Source organism: Spodoptera frugiperda, chromosome 22 (assembly GCF_023101765.2).
Source record: "Spodoptera frugiperda isolate SF20-4 chromosome 22, AGI-APGP_CSIRO_Sfru_2.0, whole genome shotgun sequence".
NCBI lineage: Eukaryota > Metazoa > Arthropoda > Insecta > Lepidoptera > Noctuidae > Spodoptera > Spodoptera frugiperda.
The window spans coordinates 7102476-7124293 of NC_064233.1; the positions used below are offsets into that span (position 1 = coordinate 7102476).

A 21818-nucleotide genomic window follows, 5' to 3' on the forward strand; every position below is an offset into this window, starting at 1 on the left:
CAACAATTTCAATGTCGATCGATCGGAATTGGATTCAAGCCTTGATTGTACCTGGTATATGTATAGGAACTACCATAAATAAACTGGAAATATCAATTCTATTTATATTATATTTTATTATACAAATTATATTCAACCTTAATCCCTACAAAATAGCATACATTTTGCAGGTGGAAGAAATACTAGGCGTTTTGAAGCCAATCACCCAAGCGGTCCAATTGCTTCAAGCTCGCAAGTCCATGCAAGATGTGCAGAGTACTGTCGATATGTGCGCTAACCTCACCGCCATGCAAGTCTGCAAGGTAAGTGGAGCCTTATTGCAATTGAAATAAGGTTTAGTTTTTACCCGACTGCGCCAGAAGCAGGGTTATTTTTAAGAAACACCGCCGGTAAATGAGCAGACGTATCGCCTGATGGTAAACAATCGCCGGCGCCAATGGACACTTGAAACACCAGAGGCGTTACAAGTGGGTTGCCTGTCTTTTGGGGGTTAGGAATTTAAGGGTTGTTGGGGAATCGGGGATTGAGAAGATTGGGAAGGGGGAATTGGGCCTCCGGTAACCTCACTCACACAACGAAACACAATGCAAGCGTTGTTTCACGTCGGTTTTCTGCTCGGCCGTGGTATCACTCCGATCGAGCCGGCCCATTCGTGCCGAAGCATGGCTCTCCCACGTCTTAGAAGAATAAAAACATTGTAGGTATTATTAATTCAATTTTTTTTGCCTTACCCAGATACTGAACATGTATACTCCGGCTGAAGAGTACGAAGTGAAAGTAACGCGAGAATTCATCCACGAAATACAGAAGAAAATGCAGGAGAAGACAGGAGCTAATCCTGATAAGGATCCTGTAAGTTTAAACCTTATTATCTTGGTATTTAAGTCTAATTTTCTTTGACAAAACTTTTACCTTATAATTTTCATTTTAAAACTCAATTTTCATTGACAAAAATGAATATAAAGATGTTCTAATTTAGTGGCTGTCTGATTAAAGAAAGTTTTGTTAAAGAAAAATTAACTTAAAGGTCTTGGTGATAAGGTGAATGGTTTACTTTATCGCAAAGACTTTAAAGTCCATTTTTCTTTAACAAAACATTTACTTTATCACGTAGGTATTTAAACGCTAGTAGAACGAGTTAATAGAAAATTTGTCATTGAAAAACCATCTAAAACAGTATACAAATAAAGTACATTTTCATGTGAACTAATTCTATTTCTGTTTTCTTTCACAGCAAAATCTTCTAATGGACACGAAAATGATATTCTCGGTTCAATTCCCGTTCAACCCATCATCTATACGTCTGGAGGCGATAGAGTTACCAGAAGTCCTAGAACTGGAGGGTCTACTCACAAAAATATAAAAAGACCAAGTAGACCGGAGAAGACCGTTAAACTAAGGTGAATAAATAAGCTTATAGCTGCTCTAGATTTTATTTATTAACGTTTAGAGATTGGTCTACTGGTTAAAATATAGGAAATTGAGTAGACCATAGAAGACCATGATAGTATATAACAATAATTGTTTTTTTATATTAATTTGTGCATAGCTGAGAACGTAATATAGTTAAAAGACCTAAAAAGACGATAGAAATAATATGGTAAATGTTCAAATGATAGATTAGTTTTGTTATAACATTCCATAGTGTCGGTCTTTTGGTTTTTTCACCAAAAGACCGAGTAGACCGAAAAGACCATAGAAGAAAATTATGAAATAGTTTATAAGAAACATGATAATAAGATGCATAATAATTTCTTTTTTTTTATATTTAAAAAGTTTTCGTTGTAAGTTGAACTCAATTAATTTTAATCCTTATCACCTTGCCTTTAGATTCAGTTTAGCTCAACATTCTTGTTCCTACGTTATTATTGCCATACGAAAATAATCGTTCAATATGGTGCCATTATTATATTTATTTTAATTGGTAATAAAATAAATATTGATGTATTAATTTTATTATTTATTTATTTATGTTTATTGTTTATACTCGAATGAGTAATGCTGTATTTATTTTTAAAATATGCTAAATATACATTCCATTAAAAACTGATATATTTGAAGTTTATCATATTTATGTTATTATACAAAGCAAAGCAAATAAATGAAAGAAAGAGACAGAAACACTACGAATAGGTTTTCTCACTCACATCGTAATCTATAAATATACAAGGTGTAAACGGAACGTTCCCGAATAACGCTACAATTTTTTTGCTTTCATAATTTTAATCGTTTTTGTTTTTCGTGTTATTCATGCAACATCAGCCTTAAGCATGATGTTCCAGTAGATTACAACTATTATTAATTACATAAAATAAACATTGAAATCCTTGTTTTTAAAAATATAGCTCATATATTACCATCACCAATTTACGGCGTTTGAGAGCGTTCCATTTACACATTGTTTATGAAGTGTGGCTCTCTAAATCACAAAAAAAAAGAAACAAACAATATGGCTACTTGAACTGCCTAAAATTTCAACCAGTTTTGGGTAGCCAATGGCCGTTTTTACCATCTCGTCAACTAAAAGATACTTAGCAGGACGCAGCACCTAAAATAACTACTTACTTGTAAAACTAGGTGTCACTTATAGGTTGGTGACAATCAAGTTATAGATAAACGTCAACTGTCTTAGGCTTAGAGAGAGAGAGAGAGAGAGAGCTTAACCCCGGAGCTGCGGATTACCTAGCAGGTTACCAAGGCTCCGGTTCGAAAATAAGGAGTAGGAACGGAGTGGATTTGAGTCAGTAACAGTATGACACCACTGTTTCTTAACTTTTCGTAAATAAGACAACAATAGAAAATACATTGTGTAGAAAGGGTGGTAAAACGGCCATTAATGTTATTCAATTATTGTGTTCATAATCTTCCATAGAATTTATATGTCTTCCTTTTCGAATAGTATAGTTATACTAGCGTCTGCCAGCGGCTTCACCCGCGTTCCCGTGGGATAAAAAGTATCCTATTACCCAAGTCAGCTCATCTGTATAGCAAATTTCATCAAAATTCGTTCTGTAGTTTCAGCGTGATTGACGGACAAATATCCAAATAAACTTCCACATTTATAATATTACTAGCGACCCGCCTCAGTTTTACATGGGTGCAATGGTGATATATTATGCATGTATTTTACATATTAACCTTCCTCTTGAATCACTCTATCTATTACAATAAATCGCATCAAAACCCGTTGCGTAATTTTAGAGATCTAACCATACAGACAAACAGACCAAAATAGTGACTTTGGTTTATAAATACTATGTAGTGAAGTTGACCGTTAGGGGAAGAATGAAATTTGGAACAGGGTTAGATTATGGTTTGGAATTACACACATACTACTTTGTATACCACAGGAATGCAAGCGAAGTCGCTGGTAAAAGCTAGTTTTAAAATATACATACATATTAATATATTACATTTGTTGAAAAATAAAACAAAATCGTGAAATTAACTCAAAAACGGCTGGTAAAATTTTGATGTAATTTTGTTTCATTAATTTGCACTAAGAACACAAAACATCGAATTGTTTAGTCATTGTATAAATTAAAAATGATTTATACTTAACCCTTAGAATACTATTGGGGGTATTAAATGCCCCAAATGATTTCAACTCGGTTGCGTAAGGGTTAATACATTATAGCTAATTTTAAATATGTTTGCTTTGAATTTTGAACGTAAAAAATAAGGCTTTTGTCAGCAATATATTTATTAGGTTAAATTATTTTATTGATTTTCCTATTTAAAGTGACTAATGTATTACGTGAATCAACGAAGATAGTTTTATTTCATATTATTGTAAGATTTTATACATTTTCTTTTTTATATAAAACATAAAACATGAAATATCTACATATTTTTTGTTACCTACGTAGCTAAACACCTATTTAGTTCAAAATCACCACTTTTGGTAAAGTAATTGGTTCAAAATCTATAAAAAGAACTGCTAAAACGTAAAAATATTTTACAAAATTATGATTCGACATGTTTAGAAAATTCTATATAACCTCAAAATTATAACTGTTTTTTGACGCTTTTCACAATTTGCCATTAGGTGGCTCTAGTAGAGAGGTCTATTTACTAACTAACTATTTGATTCAAAGGTTTATATAATATGTCCTAACGGGGCAAAACAACAAAATAATATGGTCAAAAATGACTAAAAACTACAACAGCGCCACCTAATGGCAACAAAAATTGTAAAATAAAAATGCTGCTTGCTAAAAAGAGATGCGTACTGCCGAAATGTAAAAAAACATGCTTAACTTATATGTGTTCGATATAAAAATATATAAGATACATGTATATATAAGTATCTTTATATAAAAAATGGTAAAATTATAATTATTATTAAAATTGTGTATAAAAAGCGCTGTAATTTTAAATTTCGAAAGCGCTGCAGCTGTTTTTTTTGTTCATAATAAATTTGTTTAGTGTCATTCCGTTATATTATACATTATAATAGTTAAAATATAATTATATTGATGTTATTATAGCTTATGGAAAGATTTATTATTATTATGATAGAAAAATATATTAGTGTTGATATGTTTTTTGAAGAAGTTGCAAAAATTATTTAAAAAGTAACGGCGATTGTTGAAAGATCAAAGCAAAATTTTTAGGCAAATTTATTTATATACATACTACCCCCCGCTTCGCATGAGTGCAATGGTGATATATTATGCATGTATTATACATATAAACCTTCCTCTTAAATCACTCTATCTATTAAAAAAACCGCATCAAAATCTGTTGCGTAGTTTTAAAGATTTAAGCATACAAAGGGACAGAGAAAGCGACTTTGTTTTATACTATGTAATGATTCGGAATCACCGATTTTTTTTTTCTTAATCTCTTAATAACATGTGAATTTAAAATAATACTACAATTAATTAATAAATTACTCTACTCAGATATTAATACCGAGATTAATTTAGCCTGATCCGGAGCTGCGGACTACCTAGCGGGTTTACCGGGGCTCCGGCTCGAAAAGCAGGAGAAGGAACGGGGTGGTTTTTAGTCAGTAAGAGTCTGAAACTCCCTCTCGCCTCGCCCAAGGCGGGAGAAGTCATTGGATGATTTTCCCCCTCAAAAAAAAGATTAATTTTGCCATCACCAATAAATACATATAATTTTTGCAACTTTTCCAAAAAATAAATAAATAAATAAATAGTATGTATGGTGGACTCAATGAATAAATAAATAAATTAGATGAGAGTGGAATAATAAGAAAAATTATTGAATTATTATTATTATATCTAATTAAATTACTGTAGTTATTAATAATAAATGTTACCATTCACGCTAGGTGCTTTAAAAGTATATATACTTATATACATATATCACTTTATATATACAGGATATTAAGTTAAATGAAAAACGGAGAAGAAAAAAAAACACTTCTTAGTCTGTGTTTCCTGATGGGTATAACTTGGGTGTCTTCAAAGCCCGAGTGAATAGGTTGCTTATGGGCAGACGTGCTCCATCGTAGGCCGCATCATCACTTACCATCAGGTGAGATAGCGGCCAAACGTAGATCCATCAAATGTAAAAAAAAAAAAAACAGTAAAGTTCCCTAAGAAAAGGAGGATCCTCCGACCAGGCGAGGTGTGTATACCTGGCGGGCTTTCTGCCCAACTATGGTTCGTTGGGATTTTCTATCCATGTTTATTCACATTTAAACTTTACATGTGCGATGGAGGATTTATGTCGTCATTATTTATTATTTATTAAAAAAAAAACATGCATAATTTTACAGCTTAAGCCAATACATTATACAGTTAAAGATAAAATAAAATAGTACAATAATCTTAATTACTTAAAACTAATACATCAGCCATCCATCTTCTCACAAAACCTTAAACATTCACGACATACATCCTTCCATCTCGCTGCGAACAAATCACACTCTGGTGCGGACGTCAAGAGAGCATTGATCATCGTCAATGCACGAACGAGTGGAGAATTTGCATGCGCGACTGTTCGGGCTGCCGGCACAGCCAGTAATGGGTGCTTGCATCTTGTCATTCGTTGATTTGCTCGTCGATAGTGTATGTGCGACTTCTTTAAGTCATAGATATGTTTAAGTCGAGAATCGAACACCAATATCCCGTTTCATTACGTTTCTCATTTAACCTAACATCCTGTTCAAAGAAGGAAGAATTTTAGTAAAAAACTAGATCTTAAATATAGTACAGATACTAGAAATATATAGTATTCTAAAATAGTTATTTACAGCAGATCAAACTACTCCATTCTGTCGACTTTTTCATAACTATATCACTCCGGTCGAGCCGGCCCATTCGTGCCGAAGCATGGCTCTCCCACACTTAGCTAGTAGACAATAAAGGTGAAAATCTAATTAAAAAAAGTTGTCAGAAGGTATATCTTGATCTGCTGTCGTACGGTGAAAGCAACGCAGCAAGGCACTAATATGTACTTAATAGAATAATTTTATAAAGCAGTATTTAGCATCTACTTGAAATGTACTTAATTGTTGTTATTTATTTATTTAATTATGTGTGTGTGATTGTGACAATGTATTTGGTCAATGGACAATTGTTATGGAAACATGTATTACTAGTATTCTTTTTATTGTAACTTTCGTGAGACATACTAAATTAATTATTATGTTATCGGCTTACTCACGTAACTGGCTGCCACGATTTCGATCCCCGCACGGAACAATTCCTTGTGTGATCCACAAATTGTTGTTCCGGGTCTGGGTGTCATGTGTACTCGTATGTGACATTGTATGTTTGTAAACGCACCCACGACACAGGAGAAAATCCTAAGCCTGGGCCATGTTTTATTGAAACTATAATAAACTGTATGACAAGAGTCCATTGGCCAAATAATAAAACTATATCTCTATTTAAAATTGTCATAATCATAAAATTATATAACTGTAGATATAATAGATATTTATTTACTTACATTTCTTGTTGTGTAACATGTATTGAAATTATAGAAAAATATATAAATCGTTGCGTTATACATTTATGTATTAATTAATAGTAAAATAATAAAATTATGTATGTGAAAATTATTTAGTGTGCTCAACTATTATGAATTTATTGAAAACATTCCATTTATTTAATAAAATTAAATATTGTATGTTAAAATGTAATCTGGCATGTCAATTTGTTAAAAAATCGTGCTATAATGTATATTATATATTGTTATTAATTAAAATATATCTATTTGAAGTTAAAGAAAATGAAATTTGATTATATATCTCAAAGTTATGATCACGCGTTAATATACAAGTAATACATTAAAAATATATTTTTTAATGTTAAACGGTTTTAATGAGCTCTATTCTACCAATCAAGCCCTTTCGTTTGATATCCATAATGGTATACATGATATCAATATAAAGGTAGTTGTGGATTAGATTATTTTATATGCTCATCAAGATTAAGAGTGTGCACCAAATATTAGATCAATCTGCCTTCAGAAAGGGGTGGTGATTCTTCAAAAAAAAAAAATCACAAAAAGTAAACAATTCTATTGAAACACAAAATTTGGTTTCAATAAATTAAGCTGTGACACTGCTCTCAACCAATCCAATAAAAATAAGGATGATAATAAGCTACCACGATGCTTAATAACGCGGGAATAATGATTTGTTAAATAAAAGTTAAAGTTTTTGAAAAATCATCCGGGTAAAATTCCCATTACTACATTTCTAACAAAAAATGTGGCAAAGCTAAATAAAACCGTTTAATATTAAAAAAAATAAAGAGCAAAAGTAGCTTATCTTCTTAAATACAGAAGAATTAAATGGCCGGAAATGTAATTTCCTGATTACATAAAACTTGTAATTACATTGTCATATGTAATCTTAAAACACACGGCATATAATCTTTATGACACATGTATAACATGACTGTTAAAACATTGTCATTTTAAATATGACATAATAGGGATGATGACGGGGTATGAAAATTTAAAATCTATTTAGTCCGTCAGTTAGGTAACGAAAAAATATTAGACACGTATTTTTTTATTTTGTCTTATAAGATAACAATACTTAGATAAAACGAATCAAAGTTAAAATACGTCATTTCTACGTATAAAATGTACTTAGAAGTGATGTTACGCGATATTTCAAATCGATATATCTTCGAAAGTATTTGTTTCCGAAAGAAAATAAACATTACGTGTCTAATGTTTTAAAATAACATAAGAGGGACATTAAAATAAAAATTAGTCATCTACCCTATTGTGTCATTTTGCGGAAATAATCTGTTATATTGAATGACAAAATAATGATTAATTTAAATCAATGAAATTATATGACAAACATTCCCTAATTATGTATTGTCATAATGATCTCTCGTGTCATTTATTTTGAAAAATAATTATATGAAGCAATATATAGCATATCTATTTAATTATTTTAATAGTTAATTCTTAAAAAAAATCTTATGATTGTTAAGATAATTGTGGATTTAAAATCATAGAGAATTATTTTATGTGTTAACATTGTGTTATGTGAGCTGTACATTCCATAGGTGTTATGTTATTAAAATCATTTATTAAATTTTACTTTAGTTTTATTTTAACATTAGTTCCTCTTGCGTTTACTCGCTGCTCGGCTCCTATTGATTGTAGCGTGATGTTTCCATGCGGGCGGCGAGCAAGGATAGCTCATCGCCTGACCCGAATGAGACCCGTGCGTACGGCGCGCCTCAAAGAGCCTTCAGATCACCACATACAGGGCCCAATAGGGCTGAAGTCAAACCCGGGCTCCGGCTCAAAGCAGGAGTAGGAACGGGGTGGTTTTTGGTCAGTAAGAGTTTGGCACTCACTCTCGCCTTGCCCCGGCGAGAGAAGTCGTTGGTTGATTTACCCCTCTTTAAAAAAACCTACGTGACTGGTCAACGATGTTTATCGACTAGTTTCAAGACGCGTTAGGGGCCCATAAAATAAATCTATACTAATATAAAAGAATAGACTGCCCCGTTGGTCGAGTGGTCGCAAGTGCCACTGCCGAACAAGGGGTCTCGTATTTATAAGTCTCAATGTAGCCGTGTGTACGTGAGCAGTTACTAAGGAAGTCAAAACAGATATGTTTTATTACATTCTAATAATATTAATCAACTTCCTTCTTTCATTGAATAAAGCCGGAGCTAAGTTTTATCTAAATACAATGCTACTCATCCAGCTTTAAATCCAATTTATCATGAACTCGTCTTGTATGATCTTTCCCCACATTCATCAGTCAGTTTATACTGGTTGTTTTGTGTATAGGTACCTACCTAATATTAAAATTGTGGCCCCCAGAATATAATCGTTTAAATTATCAGATGATTGGTACAATTCGGTTATCAGTAATAGATTTGTTATCCTCATTATAATCCTAGGGCAATTAATGTCACATTGACTATATTATTGTGTTAAAAACTTTACCTACGTAACTGCGGTGCGTCGCGTTCCGCCTCAAAGAGCCATCAGACCACCACAGATGAGGCCCAGTAGGGCTGATGCCTGATCCGGAGCTGCGGACTACCTAGCGGGTTTGCCGAGGCTCCGGCTCGACAAGCAGGAGTTGGAACGGGGTGGTTTTTAGTCAGTAAGAGTCTGACACTCCCTCTCGCCTCGCCCTGGCGAGAGAAGTCAAAAAACCTACGTAACTGGTCAACGATGTTTCTCGACTAGTTTAAGACGCGTTAGAGCTCTAAAAAAATACTTTACTCCCCCCACCTTCATAAAAAAAGGTTCCCCCCCGTCAACAAAAAAGAGGTATGTACATGTAGGTACATAATTATCTATCTAAATATCGTCAACTTAATCGTAGGTAATCTTAGTAAATACCTTTATAATCTGTAACTAGGTGAAGATACACAAATACGTAAATAGATAAAAAATAGTTCATACTTACCTATGTAAATCGTTACCTACAAATGCTTACGAAATAAATAGGTACAGTATATAGGTATTTTTAGGGGGGGGGGGGATCGTCCAATGACTTCTCCCGTCATGGGTGAGGCGAGAGGGAGTGTCAGACTCTTACTGACTAAAAACCACCCCGTTCCTACTCCTGCCTTTCGAGCTTCATCAGGCCACCACAGATGGGACCCAGCAAGGCTGATGCCTGATCCGGAGCTGCGGACTACCTAGCGGGTTTACCGGGGCTCCGACTCGAAAAGGCATGGGTAGGAACGGGGTGGTTTTTACTCAGTAAGAGTCTGACACTCCCTCTCGTCTAACACGGGGTGGGATTAGTTATTGGATAATTTCCCCCCTTAAAAAAAGGTAGTCCGCAGCTCCAGAGGTACCTATAGGCACTATAACGATAATTTAGGGTATTTTATTCTAAGTACCTAAATGAAGCAATTTTCTTTTTTTCTTTTAAACTACGTAGTTGCTTGATTATACATAATTGTGTTATTAACTGTTTAGTTTGTATAAGTTAAATATTTAATGATGTTTTTTTCATTTAGGTAATGTGTGTCACCTATTTTGTTTTATTTAGGATCTACTTATGTATGTAATTTTTGTTTCTGTAATGTTTATGACAATAATGACTATACCTATACTACGTGAAATACGTTAGGTACCTACTTATGTGGGAGAGCCATGCTTCAGCACGAATGGGCCGGCTCGACCGGAGTGATACCACGGCCTCACAGAAAACCAACGTGAAACAACGTATTTCGTTGTGTGAATGAGGTTACCGGAGGCCCAATTACCCAATCTTCCCAATCCCCGATTCCCCAACAAACCTTAAATTTCTAACCCCCAAAAGGCCGGCAACGCACTTGTAACGCCGCTGGTGTTTCGGGTGTCCATGGGCGGCGGCGATTGCTTACCATCAGGTGATCCGTCTATTCATTTACCGGCTTATACCATAAAAAATGATTTCGCATGAAAATGATTTCGCAAAAAATGATGTCGCATGATTTTTGTAAGTCGTTGCGGAATAATGGATTAGTAAGCAGTATTGAAATATTTGAAATAGACACAGATGCCGTACAAAATCAAATGACCAAATTATACTCTGGTAATTGTCGGAAAATTAAAAAAAAACCGACTTTGTGGCGCACCACTTTTTTTACGGCACTGCACGTTTTCTTATTATCTTTATAATGGATCTATCGGCGGTAAGAATGTCATAACGTTACGCCTTTTATCCCCTAAGGGGTAGGCAGAGGTGCACATTACGACACGTAATGCCGCTACACAATGTACACCCACTTTTCACCATTTGTGTTATAAGTCCCATATGTAATAGGGGGTGAGCCTATTGCCATATACCTACTGGGCACATTTCCTGACTCCGTGCTATTGCTGAGAAATTTTCGAAAAACCGAAAAAATCCTAGCAATATTTTGCTCGACTCGGGAATCGAACAATCGATCGAGACCCCTTGCCCGGCAGTCGCACTTACGACCACTCGACCAACGAGTCTGTCCAGCAGTAATTGGACAGCTTACAATTGACGTCGTTTTCTTTTTCTTCGCCTCTAATAATATTTTTGTTTCAGGATCCAAGACAGTCATTCATGTCCCTGGGACGCGCCGAACTTCAGTGTTCCAGTGTTTTCATAGTAGTATCTACTGTAGATCCTGGCTTACAGGAGTTGCAGCGGTATGGGAGGTTGTGGCGGGCTTGTCTCATAAAAAAAGCTTAGGCATAGTGCTAAATCTTATTATTTTATGCTCTTATATCGTTCTAGATAGGTCACCTGGTGGTTCAAATGACCCATCAATTTTTTAACATGGGCTTGTAGAGCTACTCGAATGCGAAGTTTCGTTTGCGTTGCCGGCTTTTTGGGAGTTAGGAATTTAAGGGTTGTTGTTCGGGAATCGGGAAGATTGGGAAAGGAGAATTAGGCCTCCAGTAACCTCACTCACACAACGAAACACAACGCAAGCGTTGTTTCACGTCGGTTTTCGAGTTAACAGATTAAAAATAAATCTGTTTACTCGAAACAGATTAAAGAACAGATTAAAAATAAATAATATCCAATTATGGCGATTATAGAGCTACAATTATCAAGTCCCATTCTTCATTGTTGAAAGAATTTACTTGTAAAATTCCTCATAATTAACCGCGGTTTTAGTTTTGTCACTTCAATTGAATTTCAATCGAGTGTAAGTACTGTTTAATCGATTCTGTAATAAAAAATTGATTGAAGAAATAAAGCAATTGTTATCGTTTGATCTTGGGATGGCCTCTGTTATAATGACATTGGTTATGAAAAAATATGAATCGCTCTTCTGTTCACACTTTATAAGTGTTTAACAATTCTTTTACTTTAAGGAAAATTAATAAAAATTAATTAAGCGAGTAAGGTCACTCGCTTCCGGACAAGAAAACTTAGTACGAGTTTTTTTTTACGTTTAATGAAATCGAAACGAGTCGTATTCGGTGCTCTGATTGGTTGGTTTATTCGTACCGACCAATCACGGCGCCTAATGCGGACTCGTTTCGTTTTCGTTTAACGTAAAGCAAACTCGTACTAAGGGTTCAGAACCTGACCCGAGCGTACGGCGGGTAGCGTTCTGCGCACGTCTCAAAGAGCCATCAGACCACCACAGATTGGGCCCAGTAGGGCTGATGCCTGATCCGGAGCTGCGGACTACCTAGCAGGTTACCGTGTCTCCCGCTCAAAGCAGGAGTAGGAACGGGATGGTTTTTAGTCAGTAAGAGTCTGACATTCCCTCTCGCCTCGCCCAGGGCGGGAGAAGTCATTGGATGATTTTCTCCCCTTAACAAGAAAAGATACGGGGTGGTTTTTAGTCAGTATTAGTCACTACCTCTTGCCTTCTTGCATTGGATCATCTAAAAAAAAGTTAGTATACTTTTCTCGGATTATTGACATACCTTTGTCATTAAGTATGAATGCATTTAATATTTATTTAAACACTGTGAGTGTAATATGTTACATATTATTACAGCTAAATCCAAATATTATATAATATGTTTACATAATATTAAATGACTATATTGTAAACAGCGTCTCATGTAGTGGAGAGATTGGATTGGACTGGCCACAAGGATTACTTTTTACGAAAAAAGAAAGTGTTACACTCGTTGGCCGAGTGGTTGCAAATGCGACTGCCGGGCAAGGGGTCTCGGGTTCGATTCCCGGGTCGCGCAAAGTATTACTGGACGTTTTTCGGTTTTTCGCTAGTTTGTCAGTGGTAGCACGGAGTCTGGAAATGTGCCCAGTATATGGCAATAGGCTCACCACCTATTACATGGGACTTACAACGTAAATTGTGAAAAGTGGGTGTACATTGTACTGTGGTATTACATACTATAATGTGCACCTCTGCCTACCCCTTCGGGGATAAAAAGGCGTGAAAATATATAAAAAGAAAGTGTTTCAAGGTCTTCAGATACAGTATGGAGATCACTCATATGACTTAAATGAAACTACAAGTGGTACTCGTCCACAGAAGCATAATATCACTAAATACTTATTTCAACGAAAACCGAAACTTCAAAATTTTAATTTTTAACACAAAATAAATAATGAAATTAGGTAATCAAGTATTAAATTCTGTATGAACAGCTTCATATTCCTTGACTACAGAAGAGCTGTAATTTTGAAAGTTGTCTAGGAATGTTACTCACATGCGATGCGGCTGTTATAATACCGTATTTGTAAAGAGTGTTCAAATTAGCTCAAAGAGAATAATGCACTTTTTGGCTTACCTACTGGACCTATTTCGCTCATTTTTCGTATATCGTCAGCCAAGATGATAACAAATATGTGGTTTAAATTAAGTCATATTAAGAGGTTTCCTCATACGTGTTATCTATCAAAACTGACTATTTTAAACAAATTCTTATTTGAAAACTGTGAATCATGTTGAATCAGCAACTATGTATGTACCTATTTAAGTACATACGTAATAATTAAAGACTAAATTATCTTGATAATTAGATCATTTACTAAAGATATACTTTTCTTTGTCCATATTTTTAAATTTTAAGTTTTCCGGCTTACCAAAGTTGGAACCCGGTAAGTCTATTGATCAACCAGGGCTGCGGACGACCTTGCGGGCACCGGGAACCGGCTCGAAAAGCAGGAGTAGGAACGAGGTGGTTTTTAGTCAGTAAGAGTCTGACACTCCCTCTCGCCTCGCCCAAGACGGGAGAACTCATTTTAAATCCATTTTAGTGTTCGAGGGATATGAACAAACTATCTTTCAGAATTGAATCCCGCGACAACGAAATCATATGATTTCATTGGAGAAGTGCCAAAGGCAAAATCCATGCTGTTTCTACTCTTGCTTTGAGTCGGAGCCCTGGTAACCTGTTACGTTGTCCGCAGCTCTAGATTGGGCATCAACCCTACTGAGCCCCATTTGTGGTGGTCTGGCTCTTTGAGGTGCGTGCGGAAAACGACGCGCCGAAGGCACAGGTTTGATTCTGGTCGGGCGGCGAACTACTCTTGCTCGCCGTCCAGGGTTGCTACCATGACGTACCTATATGGTCTGCGGGACGAGGTGGCCTTTAATTAATTTATTTATTTATTAATAAAGGTTTACCAACAGCTTCTGTATACATAATATTAAGTGCAGTAATAAATACATATCAGTTTTGCGTCTTATACAGTCGCCAATTATAGGTTAACCAACATTTAATATTAAGTGATAACTTAAAACTAAGAGAATATGAATTATTTTTAGAAATAAACTACTTTAAATTACAATAACAAGATTTAAACTTAATACAATAAACAATAAGAGAGAAAAAAAATGAAATGAGATCAATCACCTAACATTAACATTACAGAGATCAATCACCTAACATTACATTTTTAGTCAGTACAGATTCTGAAACTCCCTCCATCCCTTCTGGAAAAAATTATCCCCCTTCAAAAAAAGCTACTAATAAAAATTCTCAGTACATATTTCTAAACAAAATCGTGTTAGATACTTAGATATCTTGCGATAACACACCCGATACCGTTCACACAGTTGCTACAATATAATATCGCATTGTTTAATGTTAGGTGACTCGCTAAATCAACTGTTCATACAATCTTGTAAAGGTTTTCTTAACTACGAAACAGAGACAGTAACCGCGTGCGTTTGGCGCGAAACGGACGCGCGGCCATTTTGCCTCCACCCATAGACTACAACCGCACATTTAAAATTTATTTTTTTATTTTATTTTTAAAAGTGAATTATATTGAGTGATTTAATAGAAGAGGTTGGTGATTATTTTTGATTTGTTTATGGATATTTTAATTGTTTTTCTGAAAGTGTGTTTGGTTAAATGTTTATTATGTATTTAGGCTAAAGGAAAACAAACTGTGGTTTATATGGTGAGAATATTTGTCATTACCTTTTTATTTACGTAGAATATGTAGTGTGAATACTAATTAAAATTGTGCAATTTTTTATGTTCTTATCTTCAATTCTTCATTTTTTACTTATGAACTTTATGATTTTTACGTGATGTTAGGCTCTAGGTACGTGTAGAGTTGTTCAAATATTGTGTTATCTCGAAAACGACTGAACTGATTTTGTTTATTTTATATTGGGTCTGTTATTGTTAGGAGAAACAGAAAAAATTAACAATGATGCACAGAAAATAATCCAAGGATAACATCGCAGAATTCGTTAGTTTCATATAAAATGATACTCGCTTTTTATGAGTAATAATTTTACTTTTCAAAGGCTCTCTTTCAAAATGTTCAGAAATAGGTCATCTAGACAGTGTTTTTTTTTGAGCGGTGAAAATCATCCAATGACTTCTCCCGCCTTGGGCGAGGCAAGAGGGAATGCCAGACTCTTACTGACTAAAAAACACCGCGTTCCTAGTTTTGCCCTCCGAGCCGGAACCCCGGTAACCCTGCTAGATAATACGCAGCTCCTATCACGGCATCAGCTCTACTGGGTCCCATCTGTAGAGGTCACCTACCTAGACAGTCTTGATTTGATAAACAGACTCTTACTGACTAAAAAAAACACCTCGTTCCTACTTCTGCCCTTCGAGCCGGAGCCTCGGTAAACCCGCTAGATTTAATAATATGATTGTAAAAAAGGTACTCAATAATTATGACGATTTTATTATATCATGTTTTTGTTTATAATATCCAATATCAAGGCAGGTACTCCTCAAGGGCTGTTGCGTCACAACTGTTTATCGAAACACATAATTAATGTACATACATACATATATAGGTACCTTTATAAGAGGCAATTTACAAACCTTTACGTCTTTGAAAACATAAGTGTGAGTGACTTGTGGTTTTGTTGATATATCACGAACTCATAATAAACTTATTTGAAAACATCGTGAGGTTACTGGAGGCTCGGTCATCCCATAGGTAAATATCATGGCCATGTGTATCATGATAAATTGATACCGTGATACAAAAACTTGGCGTGAAACAACGCTTGCGTCGTGTAGCAATACCAGTGAGACCAAATTCCTCCCCTCCCCAATCTCCCCAATCCTCAAATACTCTTTTTTAAGGTGGGGAAATCTTCCAATGACTTCTCCCGCCTAAAGCGACGCGAGAGGAAGTGTCAGACTTTTACTGACTATAAACCAGCTCGTTCCTACTCCTGCACTTTGAGCCAGAGGCCCGGAGCCCTGGTAACCCGCTAGACAGTCAGCCGCTCTGCCTCAAATTCTTAACCCCCAAAAGGCTAGCGACAAACTTGTAACTCCTCGAGAGTTGCGGGTGTCCATGGGCGGTGCGATGGCTTACCATCGAGTGATCCGTCTGCTCATTTGTCACATTAAAAAAAACTTACACGGAAATTTAACACGACACATTGATAACACAGATCCACATCAATCATAAAATGTCAACATTGTTAATTAATAGATTATTAAGTATATGAAAGTAGTTATTTCTTGTATAATAAGTTTAGTATCTAGTAGTTAAAATTCGTACGTAGGTTGTAAAAGTAAACCGGAGCTGGGGACTGCCTAGCGGGTTACCGCGGCTCCGACTCGAAGCAGGAGTAGGAACGGGGTGGTTTTTAGTCAGTAAGAGTCTGACACTCCCTCTCGCCTCGCCCAAGGTGGCAGAAGTCATTGGATAATTATCTCCCTGTCAAAAAAGGGCCGTGTGCATCGAAATTTTCTTTCAGAAATTGAAATTACTTTTTTTATAAAAGGGAACCGCTTTCACAAGTTAAAATGCGAACCTCCATACATACAGGTCAAACTGAAACCCTCCCTTTTAATTAAAGTCGGTTAAAATTAAAAGAATAGCGAAAGACAAATGCATTTAGATACCTACTTATCTGTTTCAAACACGATGCACCAAATCAAAAAAATATATTTGCATGTGTTTACAAAGAAAAAGAATGCAGACAAACCAGTAGCTATTCATATAGCAAGTATAAAATAATCTAATATTCATACTGATATGTCAATCACATACTTAGTTAATAATATCTGATACTAATAACATTACGAGTGAAAGTAAGACGCGAGGAAAGTTGCAGTTTTTTAAATTAAAACTGATTTAAAAGAAGGATAATAAAATTTGATTATTAGATGTATGTGGTTTGACCTCCGGGTCGGGCAATACATATAATTATTATAAGTATTTAGTATACATAATATAGCTACTAGTTCCGGAGCTGCGGGTTACCTAGCGAGTTACGGGAGCTCCGGTTCGAAAAGCAGAAGTAGGAACGGGGCGGTTTTTAGTCAGCTTCTAACAGTACCCGAAACACTAGAGGCGTTACAAGTGAGTTGCCGGTTTTTTTGGGGTTAGGAATTTTAGGGTTGTTGGGAAAGCGGGATTGGGAAGATTGGCAAGGGGTAATTACTCTACTACTAGGTCTCCGGTAACCTCACTCACACAACGAAACACAACACCAGCGTTGTTTCCCTTAGGTTTCCTGTGACGCCATGGTATCACTCCGGTCGAGCCGGCCCATTCGTGGTGAAGCATGGTTCGGGAGAGCGATCTCCCATACTTAAACTTTATCTGGGAGGACTGTGTTTTTCTTAACCAGAGGCGTAACAAGCGCCGTATCTGCCGTAAACCGTAGAAATTCCAAAAGTCTAAATAATCAATTCTTTCTTTTTTCGCGTAAAGCATGCGTTCAAAAATTGGCAGCAACTTTAGGAAAATTAACGTCGTCGTAAGAGCCTTCAAACGTGGGCTCACTCTTATAGCATCAGTAAGTCCCCTCTTTGAGGCTTGAGGGACAGGGCGGGAAATGTCATTGAATGATTTGCCCCCTATCTTTTCTTCTCCTCTAATAATATCTTCTGATTTATTTCGTTGCGGGATCCAAGACAGTCATTCATGTCCCTGGGACGCGCTGGACTTCAATGTTCCGGTGTTTTCATGTTTGTATCTACTGTAGATCCTGGTGCACAGGAGTTGCAGCGGTATGGGAGGTTGTGGCGGGCTTGTCCCATATAATTGCCCTCAGCAAAAAAAAGTGTCAAGGCAAGCTACGCTACTGATCTTAACACAGAGTCTGCAAATAAACTAACTCCACATTTAACAATAGATGCCCTACATGAGATTTATAACATAACATAACTGATAGTGTCCTATAACACTTCTCACCCATCATGCTTACCTGTACGGGGAATCAAACCCATAATATTGATCTATCGCGTGAGAATAATTGCCGTATAATAAGTAGCCAGTAGCATCGAGTTGGGAGGTCAAATTACATCAACTAACTAGTACTTTAAACAACTGACGATCATATTTCAATCGACTGATTCTTTACAAAATACAGAACACCAAAGGCACACAGGCCCGCATCGTACGCATCGCACGCAACGGATTTTAGTTTGTCTTGTATAGAAACTCATACAACTGCGTCCACAGATCCGCATCGTACGGACCGCATCATCGGCAATGCCTACATGCGATGCGTACTGATGCCGTCATACGCAGTGCGGATGCCAATAATCCGAGTGAAAGTGGGATCGGCAAGTTGGCAATCCAAACGCTGCCGATACAGTGGACGTAGTCTGAAAAATTAATCCGTGCGATCCGTCCGATGTACGTACGATGCGGGTCTGTGGACGCTTACCTCAAAAGTGATAATGCGCATAGAAATCTTCTTCCCTATTAGGCAACGGTTGTATTTCCCGAGCGTCGGGAGACGATATGTATATAGAGTGGTTAAGTGCATTTTCTGATTTCCAACGGCAAATACCAATGTGACTTTTTTCGAGTTATATTATGTACTCTCTAAGATTGTTTAGACACTGATATTTAGACAAACGGTGAAGGAAAACATCGTGAGGAAACCTTTTTTTTTTTTTTTTTTTTTTTTTTTTTTTTTTTTTTTGAGGGGGAAAATCATCCAATGACTTCTCCCGCCTTGGGTGAGGCGGGAGGGAGTGTCAGACTCTTACTGACTAAAAACCACCCCGTTCCTTCTCCTGCTTTGAGCCGGAGCCCCGGTAACCTTTTACGTTGTCCGCAGCTCCGGATCAGGCATCAGCCCTACTGGGCCCCATCTGTGGTGGTCTGGCTCTTTGAGGCGCGCGCGGAACGCGACGCGCCGTACGCACGGGTCTGGTTCTGGTCGGGCGGCGAGCTACCCTTGCTCGCCGTCCGCAGACCCGCACTTACGGTGGCCGGAGATCGTCACGCGATCCCCGACGCCCGGAGTGTCTTCTGCGGCGGCTGGGGCGTGAGGAGGATCGTTCCCTCACGCGCTCCGCCTCCTCCTTAGCTAGCATGACTGCTTCGCAGAAGGAGGAGACGGCGTCCCATTCCCTCTCGCTCCGCATCATGGCCTGAACCAAAGCCGGACGCGAGAGGTCACCGTCGCCGATCACATCCCTAAGGACACGGCGGTGCTCAGCCCATGCAGGGCACACCGCTACTGTATGCTCCACCGTGTCCTCCGGGTGATCCACGCAATGCCGACACCCGGGCGTTTCCTCCCGCCGAATCCGAAACAGGAACCTACCGAAACTTCCGTGTCCGGTAAGCACCTGCGTCAGGCGGTAGGTGAGGACGCCGTGACGCCTCTCTAGCCACTCCATCGTGAGGAAACCTGTGCTTATAATTTCTTACTATAAGTTTCATATCGCCAACCCGCATTGAGCTAACGTGGTGATTAATGCTTTTTCTGTGCGAGAAGAGCCTTTTATCAGCAGTGGCTACTTATAGGCTGATATTGAGGGGAGGAATTGGCAATAGGCTCGCTCCTTGTTATCTAGGACTTGTAAATTGGTAAATAAATACATATATCTATCCTCTTCCAGGGATTAAAAGGTGCGTTTCTTAGAATGGATTATCATATCATCATTATCACAATAATGATATAGGTTTGCATTGCAGATTACCGGCTATATCATAAATCCAAAGATATGCTGCATAGTTGGCATAAATTAATAAATTTCAAGTACACATCTAAGTACTTAAATGTAGATAAAATAATGTTTTTAGATAATCCAAATAGTCCATAATAGTCAATACAATAGGTACGTAATTGTTTATAAGAAAACTAGCGGACCCGACAGACGTTGTTCTGTCTATACGTCATAATTTGAAAATTTGTTGGATCCAATGTATAACATTCCAAAATCAACAACTACTAATAAATTAAAAATTAATTAAAAAAAACATTGTCCAGCGGACAAAATTGTGAATCTAAACCATTCTCAGATCCCCTTGAACACACACAAAAAATTTCATCAAAATCGGTCCAGTCGTTTAAGAGAAGTTCAGTGACATACACACTTACAGAAGGATTATATATATAAAGATATTTGTGACGACACATGACACGAGACAGATGACAGAAGTCGCACATAGACGATCGACAAACAAATCAATGGATGACGTCTTAAAATCGAATTAACACGGATAGAAAATCCCAACGAACAACAGTTGGGCAGAAAGCCCGCCAAGCATGATCACCTCGCCTGGTCGGAGGATTCTCCTTTTATTCTTAAGGAACTTTATTCTCTGGTCCCCAAATATTCTTTAGTTTGTCCAATCTACGAATCGAACCACATTGAATTAACTTAACTATTCAACATTTAAAAATTATGACCTCGGTAGCTATGTGTGGAGGAGCCTTGCTTCAGCACTGCGGGGCCGGCTTGACTGGAGTGATACCACGGTCAGAAAAACTGACGTGAAACAACACTTGTGTTGTGTGAATAAGGTTACCGGAGGCCCAATTATCTCCTTTCCCAATCTTTCCAAACCCCGATACCCTAACAAACCATAAATTCCTAACCCCCAAAAGGCCGGTAACACACTTGTAACGCCTCTGGTGTTTCGGGTGTCCGTGAGCGGCGGCGATTGCTTACCATCGGGTGATCTGTCTGCTCGTTTACCGGCTTATACCATAAAAAACGGATGATAGAAGTAGTAACGTATGATAGTAGTAGTTTTCTTTTTTAAGGGGAGAAAATCATCCAATGACTTCTCCCGCCTTGGGCGGGAGGGAGTGTCAGACTCTTACTGACTAAAAACCAACCCGTTCCTACTCCTGCTTTTCGAGCCGGAGCCCCGGTAAACCCGCTAGGTAGTCCGCAGCTCCGGATCAAGCATCAGCCTTATACATATAAATAGGTTAGATTGTTTTATTTGACAACAATGATGAAACCGTGAGTGGAACATATGATCATACAACCTTACACGGAGGTTTTTACTCAATCCAATATTTTTTTATATTATTTTCCTTATATTTTTATATCAATCCAATACATCGATACATTCTTGATTTTTATTATTCATGTCGTATTTTACTGTTTACTACTCGTATAAAGGCAACGACACAAATCAAATAAATAAATAAATATTTATTATTGATTGCCTTTTTGTCGAGAGGTCGATTACTGGCTCGGTCGAAATGTTATTGCGGTTTTGTCGGTTTACCGAAAAT

At 37.1% G+C, this 21818-nt stretch overlaps 2 protein-coding genes across 4 annotated transcripts in view; both read left to right on the forward strand.

Annotated features, from left to right (window-relative positions):
• The window catches only part of LOC118279629 (unconventional myosin-Va), a 70622-nt gene extending 68609 nt beyond the window's left edge, over positions 1 to 2013 (forward strand). For 2 of the 3 annotated variants that reach the window (XM_050702597.1, XM_050702599.1), the window contains 3 exons: positions 171 to 302; positions 736 to 852; positions 1235 to 2013. In XM_050702597.1, the coding sequence (XP_050558554.1) occupies positions 171 to 302; positions 736 to 852; positions 1235 to 1363 (378 nt within the window). In that variant the 3' untranslated portion in view covers positions 1364 to 2013. The remainder of the gene's footprint in view (positions 1 to 170; positions 303 to 735; positions 853 to 1234) is intronic. The other variant, XM_050702598.1, reaches the window with a different exon arrangement.
• Positions 2014 to 15038: 13025 nt separating this feature from the next.
• The window catches only part of LOC118279642 (sodium/nucleoside cotransporter 2-like), a 39418-nt gene continuing 32638 nt past the window's right edge, over positions 15039 to 21818 (forward strand). The window contains exon 1 of the mRNA XM_050702637.1: positions 15039 to 15289. The gene's annotated coding sequence lies outside the window, so the exon portion shown is untranslated. The remainder of the gene's footprint in view (positions 15290 to 21818) is intronic.